This window comes from Stomoxys calcitrans, chromosome 2 (genome assembly GCF_963082655.1).
Source record: "Stomoxys calcitrans chromosome 2, idStoCalc2.1, whole genome shotgun sequence".
NCBI lineage: Eukaryota > Metazoa > Arthropoda > Insecta > Diptera > Muscidae > Stomoxys > Stomoxys calcitrans.
In genome coordinates, this window is record NC_081553.1 from 179,487,049 (window position 1) to 179,499,369 (window position 12,321).

Below are 12,321 nucleotides of genomic sequence, written 5' to 3' on the forward strand. Positions count from 1 at the left end.
CCTTAAATCGAGATATCGGTCTATATGGCAGCTATATCCTTATCTGGACCGATCTAGGTCAAATTAAAGCAAAATATTGGTAGGCCTAACACAATTTACTGTCCCAAATTTTGGCAAAAACGTTATTGTCCGTTTTGCGCCCAAAACCTTACATCGAGAGATTGGTCCATATGACAGCTATATCCAAACCTGAACCGATCTACGCAAAATTGAAGAATAATCTCGACGGGCCTAACACTTCTGATTGTCCCAAATTTCGGTGACAACGGACAATAAATGCGCATTTTATGGGCCCGAGACCTTACATCGAGACATCGGTCTATATGGCAGCATTATCGAAATCTGGTTCGATCGGGGCCAAATTGAAGAATAATGTCGATGGGCCTAACACAACTGACTTTCCAAAATTTCGGCGAAAATGGACAATAAATGCGCCTTTTATGGGCCGAAGACCTTAAATCGGAGTTCAGTTTATATGGCAGCTATATCGAAATCTGGACCGATCGGAGAGAAATTAAAGAATAATATCCATGTGCCTAACACAACTGGCTGTCCCAAATTTCGGAGACATCGAACAATAAATGCGCCTTTTATGGACCCAAGACCTTACATTGAGAGATCGGTCTATATGGCAGCTATGTCCAAATCTGAACCGATCTGGGCCAAATTGAAGAAGAATGTTGGTGGACCTAACACAACTCACTGTCCCAAATTTTGGCATAATCGGACAATAATTGCGCCTTTTATGGGCCCAAGACCTTAAATCGAGAGATCGGTCCATATGGCAGATATATGGAAATCAGAACGGATCGGGGCCAAATTGAAGACTAATGTCGATGGGCCTAACACAACTGATTGTCCCAAATTTCGGCGACATGGAACAATAAATGAGCCATTTATTGGCTCAAGACCTTAAATCGAGAGATCGGTCTATATGGCAGCTATATCGAAATATGAACCGATCTGGGCCAAATTAGAGGAAGATCTCGAGTGACCTAACACAACCCACAGCCCCAAATTTCGTCAACATCGGAAAATAAACGGCCTTTTATGGTCCCAAGATCTTAAATCGAGACATCGGTCTATATTGCAGCTATATCGAAATATGAACCTATCTGGGCCAAATTGAATAATAATGTCGATGGGCCTAACACAACTCAGCGTCCTAAATTTCGGTGAAATCGGACAATATATACGCCATTTATCGGCCCAAAACCTTAAATCGATCTGGACCAAATTTCACAAAGATATCGTGGGGTCTAACACAACTCACTGTTCCAAATTTCGGCGACATCGAACAATCAATGCGCCTTTTATGGGTCCAAAACCTGAAATCGAGAGATCGGTCTATATGGTGGCTATATCCAAATCTTAACCGATCTGGGCCAAATTGAAGAAGAATATTGGCGGGCCTAACACAACTTACTGCCCAAATTTCAGCAAAATCAGATAGTATTTGTGGCTTTTATGGGCCTAAGAACCTAAATCGGCGGATCGGTCTATATGGCAGCTATATCCAAATCTGGACCGATCTAAGCCAATTTCAAGAGGGATGTCGAATGACCTAGCACAACTCACTGTCCCAAATTTCAGCAAAATCGGATAATAAATGTGGATTTATAGGCCTAAGACCCCAAATCGGCGGATCAGTCTATATGGGACTATATCAAGATATAGTCCGACATAGCCCATCTTCGAACTTAACCAGCCTATGGACAAAAAGGAGCTTGTGCAAAGTTTTAGCTCTATATCTCTATTTTTAAGACTGTAGCGTAATTTCAACAGATAAAAGGACAGAAGGACGGACATGGCTAGATCGTCTTAGATTTTTTCGACGATCAAAAATATATATACTTTGTGGGGTCTTAGACGAATATTCCGAGGAGTTACAACCAGTATGACGAAATAAGTATACCCCCATCCTATGGTGGAGGGTATAAAACTTGTCAAAATGGGCTTTATCCCCCCCCCCCCCCCAACGCTGGTGACATCTGTGAAGCACTATGCTATACAAACATTTCTCCCTGAAGAGGTGCCGCACTGCGGCACACCGTTCGGACTAGGCTGTAAGAAGGATGTTCCTTATCATTAAGTTAAACTTGCGAGTCTTGTGAGAAGCTTGCCCCTGTTCCTTAATGAAATGTTCTTGGGTAAATTTGCTTTGACAACAGGCAAAGGACCAGGAGGTATCTTTCCAGTACCATTGCATTATTCCTAGGAATTACCCTGTCACACTTTATAGGAAAATATGGCAACACTACTACTTATATTCAAAGCGTGGTGTGCATGGTTTTTTATGACCAACCATCATACTGGCGAGTACTAAACCCAATCTAACAATTGGTTAATGCTTTGGCTTTTATATTCGCTGACTGGGAAGTGACCATTGCAGAGATTTGTTTTTTTCTTTTTTCTCGCTGAATCTCGCGCTCTCTTTCGCCACCACATTAACTCACGCTACTTTTACTCTTCTCGGTGTTCTGGCTTTAGTTTTTCCCCTTTTTAATTTTTTCTGACTGAGGTTTGTATTTCCGTTTTCCTGTTTATACTGTTTTAATTAAAATTACTTGAAGAGAGAAAAAAGACAACCATGGAAAGAATGAGCTTTTGCTTGTCTGTGACTACATTGCCATTCATAAAAATTTGCTTAGAGCATAAACGCGAGTTTTTTGCTTTTGTGCTGGTTTTTCTCGCAAAAGCTTGGTAAACTGTGGCATTTATGTCCTGTAGCAGAAAAGTTTTTAACTCAGATTTCGTTCATTTAGTCGGATTTGGTGTCCATTTGCAGCAAACAAATAAAAGTAAAGCACAAAAGAAAGTTGCTGATTGTATGTACAGATAGCAGGAAGCAGCAGGATAGCAGGAATGGAAGAAGAATCTAACAAAGTTCTTCATTAACTTGATGAAATGTTGCTGGTGTTTAAGTTGAGTGTAAGTTTGTCTTGCTTAGTTTTTTGTTTTTTTTTTTTAGTTTTCGCGTTTCAGCTGTAACTAAAAGTTCATTCTTTGCCCTGGCCCTGTGTTAGGTCCACTATCAATTTCTTTGCATTTGATGTTAGTTTATATTTGCCTTTGTCAAATGAATGAGACTGAACTGGAAAAAGCAAAAATTCTCAAACGCTTTTTTTAGTTAAACAATGTCACTTGTAATGTACTCAGTTTCGGGGCGATTTTTAATGACAAGTGCATAGATTGTAATGCGCTGGACAAATACAAGAGAGGGGAAAAGAACTTACGATATTTATGTATTCTTAGAGAAACTTTGGAAAGGAAAACTTCATTTCAGTTAATTGTATATGTATAGAGTAGCTGACACAAAGTGTTACAAGGTTCGCATGGTATGTTTGTCAAACTAGAAATGACAGCTACCGGACATTTGTTTTATTGACAGCTCATGATATTGTTTACAAGTCACCAAAAGTATTTGCTTCTGAGTTAATTTAAAAATAAAGTTACTCGTGATGGAAATGTTGATGATTTTTTACTGAAAAATCACAACCAACTATTGTTGGCGAACTAAAAGTTCCTAAGATAACTCACTATGCCAAATTTCAGCGAAATCGAGCAATAAATTGCGGCTCCTGTGGGCCTTAGATCTTCGTGTAAGATACCCTGTAAGTGGAACATAAAATCTGATTGGTACATTGAATGTAAGTGCCTGATCGAGAAATGATATTCGATTTCGCCATTTACTAACTGTACTGTGAATACAAAATGCAACATGCGACTCTTTCTTTAGTCGATTTATGGTGGTAGATCCATAAATCAATTCCATCCCTAGGCCCTTGCAAATTTGCCCATGAACATTCCATTAAGGGACAGGGTGCAAACTTTTTCACATAGCAATGAGTGCTGTCCGATTCAAGTTTTAAGCTCAAATATAAGGGACCTCCTTTTTATAAACGAAGAAAAAAGCCTCTTTTCGACAGACGACAATTCACGCCACACAAGATACTAATACTATCTATGGTGTAGTCTGGCATGGATACTTGCAAAGGCAGTTGAGGTAGTACTTGGAGTGTTCGAGTGTACTCGTATTACTATTATTCGCCTTAGTTCTTTTGGGCATAGGATGCCCTCCAGGCGACCTCATCCTTTTGGCTGACTGCAGTACCGTTTCTAGCCTGTGCAGCGAATCTTCGAACCCAATTTAGGAAGTCTCTCCCTTTATAGGTGAGAGTCTTAGAATCAGTCGCACCAGGCCTCACAATAAACCTGAGAGCGATGGGCCTATTATTATTCCAACCTCTTAATGAGGGTATTGATTTGCCGGGGAAGGCCGATGGCCAAGGTAAATTATAGGCATGCGAAGAAACAATAGGTTCGGCCTTGTCCTTTAGACTCGAACCAGGTGTCTTCGTCATAAGTCCCTGCTGACCAGTCGTCTGACTTAGGAATTTCTCTGAAAATAACTACCTATTACTAGATATAGAAAACTCTTGCGGATCGAAATAAAAATACGTTCGCTCCACTCAAAGTTTCAAACAAGAATCAAAAGTGATAGTTACCGAAATACTATGTAATTCAAAATAACACCTCTTCTTGGGAAACCCTATAGAACACGTAAAAAGGGAAGACCAAAACACCGATGACGTAGAATGTCAAGAGTAGAATGCCATCTCGAAACTTGGTTTCAGAGATTGAAGAAGAAGCTCAGAAGATCGAAGCGCTTGGAAATCTATTCTACATACGGGTAGAGGATGTTCTGCAATGGAAAATTGAAGTAAGAATCAGGTCAAGAAGACTATTCTGCGTAACTTCATATGTAACCGATATACATCTCGACTAACGTCCTTTAAGTAAAAGCCCGATTCCGATTAAAATCTAATCCTGAGGATCAAACGGAATATGTATTCGTGGAGTTTTTATCAAAATTGAAAAAAATCTTGATTGGTTTTATCTACCGGCCAAACAATACAATAGATTTGAATCAAATTCATAACGTCTTAGAGACCATAACCTTGGGATATAATGATGTTATTATAGCTGTGGACTTTAATTCCAATATATTTATAGATTCCAACTAGCACTGGGTCATTCCCCTACCAATTCTATAAACCCTACTCCTTTTTCGTCGACTGTTAATTCCCTTTTGCATATGTTCTTTGTGAATAATACTTAAAATATTTCGCTCTGTGACCAAATATCTGCCGCTTGTTTCTCAAGCCATGATTTGATTTTTGTGGCTTACAATTTCACTGTGTCAAAGACAATGGAGAAGTTTTCATAACGTGACTTCAAAAATGTTGACTATTCTGCCTTAGATGGAAGGATTCAGGAAGTCTATTGGAATGGGATATATGATCTTATATCTAACGATGAGGAATGTAGATTTCTTCAAGATAACATTGGACTTATCTAGGATGCAACAGTTCCCATTCGGACTAAGATGAAGAAATCGAATACTAAGCCTTGGTTTAATGCCACTATTAGGAATTTTATTCATAACAGGAGCCTAGCCTACTCCAGGTGGAAACGTTTTAAAACGCCTGAACTTCATGAGGAATTCCGCACAGCAAGAAATAAAGTTAATGCACTCATCAGTGACGCAAAATTACTTTATTATTCATCTAAATATTATTCGGCATTAGACACGAAAGGCAAGTGGAGGGTTAAAAATGATGTCGGGATTGGAAAATCCAATGCAGTTTCTAATTACCATGGTGATATCAATGAATTGAATGAATCTTTTGTTAATATTCCGACCTTAGATATAGACTCGACTTTTTACCAAGACACTAATAGGCTTTCGGAAAGCACAAATATTGATTGCATTTTTGAGTTTAAATCTGTATCGCACGACGAAGTTTTACATTGTCTTAGATCAGACAAGTCAAATGCTATTGTTCTTCACAACATTGACCCAAGATACGTAAGAATATTAGTTCCTTAACTTCTATCTTATTTTACTTATCTCTTTAATTGAATTCTAATCTCCAGTGCATATCCCACTATGTGGAAAAAGATAATCCCAATCCCTAAATCGAATAATGATTTCCGTCCGATTTCTATATTTTGCATAAACAGCTGTCCGAATATCTCCATTGTGAATCTTCGTTGTCCGGTAGACAATCCGGGTTTCGTGCCCATCATAGTTGCGTTAGTGCATTAGTTAAAGTTTCGGAATCAATTAGAAGCGAAATTGATGATGGCAATTTTACTTTTCTCGTCCTACTAGATCATTCAAAGGCTTTCGACTCGATTGATCATCATAACTTATATATGAAGATTAGAAGATTTTTCAATTTTAGCGATACTTCTATTAAATTGGTTCAATCATATCTTAGTAATCGGCAAGGTGCACGTAGGTGATTCAATATCAGAACCAATTCTAGTGCCTAAGGGAGTTCCACAAGGCTCAATAATTGGTCCGCTCCTTTTTTCGCTCTACGCAATCGATCTTCCTACCCAGTTGGTCCATAGCCAAATCCTTATGTATGCTGATGACGTTCAATTATTCCTTAGCGGCTCTGTTAATAATATTAGTGAATACGTTGCAAAACTCCACGAGGACCTGTCCCATGTCTATAGACATGGGATTGAAAGTGATTGTTTTTCACAAAAATAAAAGATTTACTTTGCGGATATCACTATAAATCAACAGAAAATGTATATTGTGTCTAGTGCTAAGAATTTAGGTGTAATTTTTAACAGTTCTTTAACTTGGTCAAATCATTTAAATGCTATTGCCGAGCAGACATATGCAAAGCTGCGCGCACTGTGGACAACACACTCTTATACACCAATCGAAATACGAAATCTGTTAGCAAAGACATATCTAATTCCTAGTCTGATCTATGGGTGTGAACTTTTTTCAAACTGCGATTCACTAAGCCTACGAAAATTAAATGTAGTATTAAGAAGTAGTATAAGAAGGACTCACCAAGTTTCTCACTTCGCTACTTCCCTTTATGGCTGTAGCTTTGACAATCTACTTAGAACTAGATCTCTACTAGTCTTACATAAAATCATTTGGAAGCAAACACCTAAATACTTCTATGACAAATTCATATTTGCCCGATCTAGAAAGGGTAGGAAATTTGTTTTTTTTAGAAGAAGGAGCTAAGTATCTGAATGGCAGTTTTATACGAGTACCATACATCTTTGGAATACTCTTCCTCACAATATCCAAAACATCAGCAACGCGTCAATTTTTTATAAAGGACTTTCCATTTCTCCTCGATATTAGCTGTTTTAAAATTTTCTTTTTTTTTTTAACAAAAACAATTTTATTGAGGTCAAATGTGGAATATTATGAAGTTAGACTACTGTTTTTATTCATTCAACACATACTTCATTAAAAAGTGGGTTAGTACAGTTAGACTAAATCTCTATACTCTATTAACCTAATCTTGCAAATGAAATTATTTATGGTCATTACTAAATCACGTTGCCATACCTTAAATAGAGATAAAAAAAACCATGATTCGTTAAATGACCCATCATAGATGATGCATCACTGTACGGGTGATTTATTATGTGTAGTTAAATCAACTCAGTTGTATGCCTGGCCCGCTTGCCAAGCCATTAGTAAATCATCGATGATTAACTTACCTTTAAAGCAGCATTTCCTAATACGTATCGCATAAATGCAAAGGCAAATCAATAGGAACAGAGCAGCCAAACAACCGCCTGCGATGCCCAATAAATAACTCATTTCCAAGGGTTCTGCAGAAGGGCCACAAACAGCAAAATGAGGTCATCGTGGGATGGTGATGATGATGATGATGATGGTTATGATGAAGGACGACGGCAGGATGCACCAACATCAATGCATATGCCATTAGAAGTGGTATAAATAGGTTTCAATGTTCACGGGAAAGATTTTAAGTTGTTGTTGTTGTTGTAGCATGTTGAATAATTATCACCAACATCATGGTTCGTTAGTGTTTGTAGAGCATTGAGCAATTTTAATTCCATTTGATTATTTGTCATTTGTTTGTTGTGATGTTCGGCATTGTTTGCATAAATTGATGACACGTTTTTTGTTCGATAGCATTAACAAACATCCGCAGATTATCATCATTAACATTTTGCACATTGAAGTTGGACAAACAGGACCATAACCAATCAACAAGGATCAAATCGAAACGATGGCAAATGATGTTTGCATGAAAATAGGAATACAAATACATTTTTGTGTTATTTAATATGTCTGGTATCAGGTATTGTTAACACATCGACATACACAGTACACAGACAGGCATATATGCGGCATATATGTGTTGATTAGAATAGTAATTGAATAAATTATATTTGTTTAGACATTAGTCAATGTTTTAGACAATCATATTGCATGCATACTTTTAGAAACAAATGATGAATTGATGTCTATGTGGTTGTAATTGTCATATCTATGGTGGTAGTGGTAGCTCAAAGTTAATCAATTAAATATGTTTTTAAATTAAAAGTCATATTGACATACATATGTATTTGACAAACATTGTATGATATTGGTAGGTATTAGTTATAATTGAATTACATATTTTTATTGGATTATGTTAAAATTAACAAGTAAAAGCGTGCTAAGTTCGGCCGGGCCGAATCTTATATACCCTCCACCATGGATTGCATTTGTCGAGTTCTTTTCCCGGCATCTCTTCTTAGGCAAAAAAGGATATAAGAAAAGAGTTGCTCTGCTATTAAAACGATATCAAGATATGGTCCGGTTCGGACCACAATTAAATTATATGTTGGAGGCCTGTGTAAAATTTCAGCCAATTCGTATAAGAATTGCGCCCATTGGGGCTCACGAAGTAAAATAGACAGAACGATTTATATGGGATCTGTATCGGGCTATAGAACGATTCAGACCATTATAAACACGTTTGTTGATGGTCATGAGAGGATCCGTCGTACAAAATTTCAGGCATATCGGATAATAATTGCGACCTCTAGGGGTCAAGAAGTCAAGATCCCAGATCGGTTTATATGGCAGCTATATCAGGTTATGAACCGATTTGAACCTTATTTGACACAGTTGTTGAAAGTAAAAATAAAATATCGGATAGGAATTGCGCCCTCTAAAAGCTCAAGAAGTCAAATCCCCAGATCTGTTTATATGACAGCTATATCAGGTTATCGACCGATTTAAACCATACTTGGCACAGTTGTTGGATATCATAACGAAATACTACGTGCAAAAATACATTCAAATCGGATAAGAATTGTGCCCTCTAGAGGCTCAAGAAGTCAAGACCCAAGATCGGTTTATATGGCAGCTATATCAGGTTATGGACCGATTTAAACCATACTTGGCACAGTTGTTGGGTATCATAACAAAACACGTAGTGCGAAATTCCATTCCATTCGGATAAGAATTGCGCCCTCTAGAGGCTCAAGAAGTCAAGACCCAAGATCGGTTTATATGGCAGCTATATCAGGTTATGGACCGATTTGAACCATACTTGGCACAGTTGTTGGATATCATAACAAAACACATCGTGCACAATTTCATTCTGATCGGATAAGAATTGTGCACGCTAGAGGCTCAAGAAGTCAAGACCCAAGATCGGTTTATATGGCAGCTATATCAGGTTATGGACCGATTTGAACCATACTTGGCACAGTTGTTGGATATCATAACAAAACACGTGGTGCAAAATTTCATTCCAATCGGATAAGAATTGCGCACTCTAGAGGCTCAAGAAGTCAAGACCCAAGATCGGTTTATATGGCAGCTATATCAGGTTATGAACCGATTTAAACCATACTTGGCACGGTTGTTGTATATAATAACAAAACACGACGTGCAAAATTTCATTCTGATCGGATAAGAATTGCGCACGCTAGAGGCTCAAGAAGTCAAGACCCAAGATCGGTTTATATGGCAGCTATATCAGGTTATGGACCGATTTGAACTATACTTGGCGCAGTTGTTGGATATCATAACAAAACACGTCGTGCAAAAATTCATTCCAATCGGATAAGAATTGCGCACTCTAGAGGCTCAAGAAGTCAAGACCCAAGATCGGTTTATATGGCAGCTATATCAAAACATGGACCGATATAGCCCATTTACAATACCAACCGACCTACACTAATAAGAAGTATTTGTGCAAAATTTCAAGCGGCTAGCTTTACTCCTTCGGAAGTTAGCGTGCTTTCGACAGACAGACGGACGGACGGACGGACGGACGGACAGACGGACGGACATGGCTAGATCGACATAAAATTTCACGACGATCAAGAATATATATACTTTATGGGGTCTCAGACGAATATTTCGAGTAGTTACAAACAGAATGACGAAATTAGTATACCCCCCATCTTATGGTGGAGGGTATAAAAATCAGTATTTGGGTCATATCGAGAAATGTCCTAGACTGTCCTAGACATAGCGAGAAGTTTCCTAGACTGAAAGCCGCAAGTTTTTTGCATAACTTGATACGCATATGGATCCGTTGTACGAAAGGAGAGTTCGAATCAACCCATATACCGTGGAATCGAGCCAAGGCTTTGGCTTATGATAGAGCTCGATGGAGAGAGCTTGTTGATGCTCCATATTTACTATTGGTCATATTATACTCACCACCGTAGAGCAGAGGTTAGCATGTCCGCTTTTGACGCTGAACGCTTGGGTTCGAATCGTGGCAAAAACATGAGAAAAAAATTTCAGAGGTGGTTTTCCCCTCCTAATGCTGGCAACATTTGTGAGGTACTACGCCATGTAAAACTTCTCTCCAAAGAGGTATCGTACTGCGGTACGCCATTCGGACTCGGCCATAAAAAGGAGGCCCCTTATCATTGAGCTCAAAACTTAAATCGGACTGCACTCATTGATATGTGAGATGTTTGACCCTGTTTGACCTTGTTCCATACCCACCACCGTAGGATAAGGGGGAATATTCATTTAGTCATACCGTTTGCAACACATCGAAATATCAATTTCCGGCCCTACAAAGTATATATATTTCGTAAAGACGAAATAGACGATTTAACGATGTCCATGTGTCTGTCCGTCTATCCGTCTGTCCGTCCGTCCGTCTGTCCGTCTGTTGTAATCACTCTACAGCTTTCAAAAATTAAGATATTAAGGTGAAATTTGGCACAGATACGTCTTTTTGATGCACTCTGGTTAAGTTCTTGAACGGACCAAATCGGACCATATTTGGATATAGCTGCTATATAGACCGATTTTCCGATAAAGGGTCTATTGCCCATAAAAACTTTATTTTTCATCCGATTTTGCTGAAATTTGAACCAGTAAGTAGTTAAAGGCTTCCCGATAACTGACCCAAATATAGTTCAGATCGGACTATATTTAGATATAGCTACCATTTAGACCGATCTCCCGATAAGGGGTCTGAATCCCATAAAAGCTTTAGTTCTTACCCGATTTCGCTGAAATTTGCAACAGTGAGTTACTTTTAGCCTCCCGACATCTAACTTAAATATGGTTCAGATCGGACTATATTTAGATATAGCTGTCATATAGACCGATCTACCGATAAGGGGTCTGAAGGCCATAAAAACTTTATTTTTTATCAGATTTCGACGAAATTTGGAGTAGTGCGCAATTTTATGCCTTCCAACATCCGACATAAATATGGTGCAGATCAGACTATATTAAGATATAGCTGCCATATAGACCGATCAGCCGATGCGGGGACTGAAGACCATAAACACTTTATTTTTTATCCGATTTCGACGAAATTTGGAGTAGTGCGCAATTTTATGCCTCCCAACATCCGACATAAATATGGTTCAGATCGGACTATATTTAGATATAGCTGCCATATAGACCGATCTCCCGATAAATGGTCTGAAGGCCATAAAAGCTTTATTTCTTTCCCGATTTCGCTGAAATTTTAAGTTGTGAGTTATTTTTAGCCTCCTGGCATCTGATCTAAATATGGTTAAGATCGGACTATATTTAGATATAGCTGCCATATAGACCGATCTGCCGATAAAGGGTCTGAAGCCCATAAAAGCTTTATTTCTTACCCGATTTCGCTGAAATTTAAAACAGTGAGTTATTTTTAGAATCCCGACATCTGACCCAAATATTGTTCAAATTAGACTTTATTTAGATATAGCTGCCATATAGACCGATCTGCCGATAAACTGTCTGAAGGCTATAAAAGCTAACAGTGAATTTTTCTTAGCCTCACTGTATTCGACCTTAATATTGTATAATTGGATATATCTGTCAAAAAGACCAATATTTTGTTCTACAAATTGAATAGAGATTCGTGCCGAATTTGGGTTATTAAGTTAAGCCTTTTTACTTCTTTTATTGTAATATATTTTTCTTCTATCAACCAACACGCAGGGGATGTACCTTGTGAATGCAGTGGATTGCGTTGGCGAAAGGAAATT

At 38.2% G+C, this 12,321-nt stretch overlaps 1 protein-coding gene across 1 annotated transcript in view; it reads right to left on the minus strand.

Annotated features, from left to right (window-relative positions):
• Positions 1–12,321, minus strand: part of LOC106086113 (irregular chiasm C-roughest protein) — a 1,171,308-nt gene that overhangs the window by 211,342 nt on the left and 947,645 nt on the right. The window contains exon 15 of the mRNA XM_059363383.1: positions 7,555–7,668. Within this exon, the coding sequence (XP_059219366.1) occupies positions 7,555–7,668 (114 nt within the window). The remainder of the gene's footprint in view (positions 1–7,554; positions 7,669–12,321) is intronic.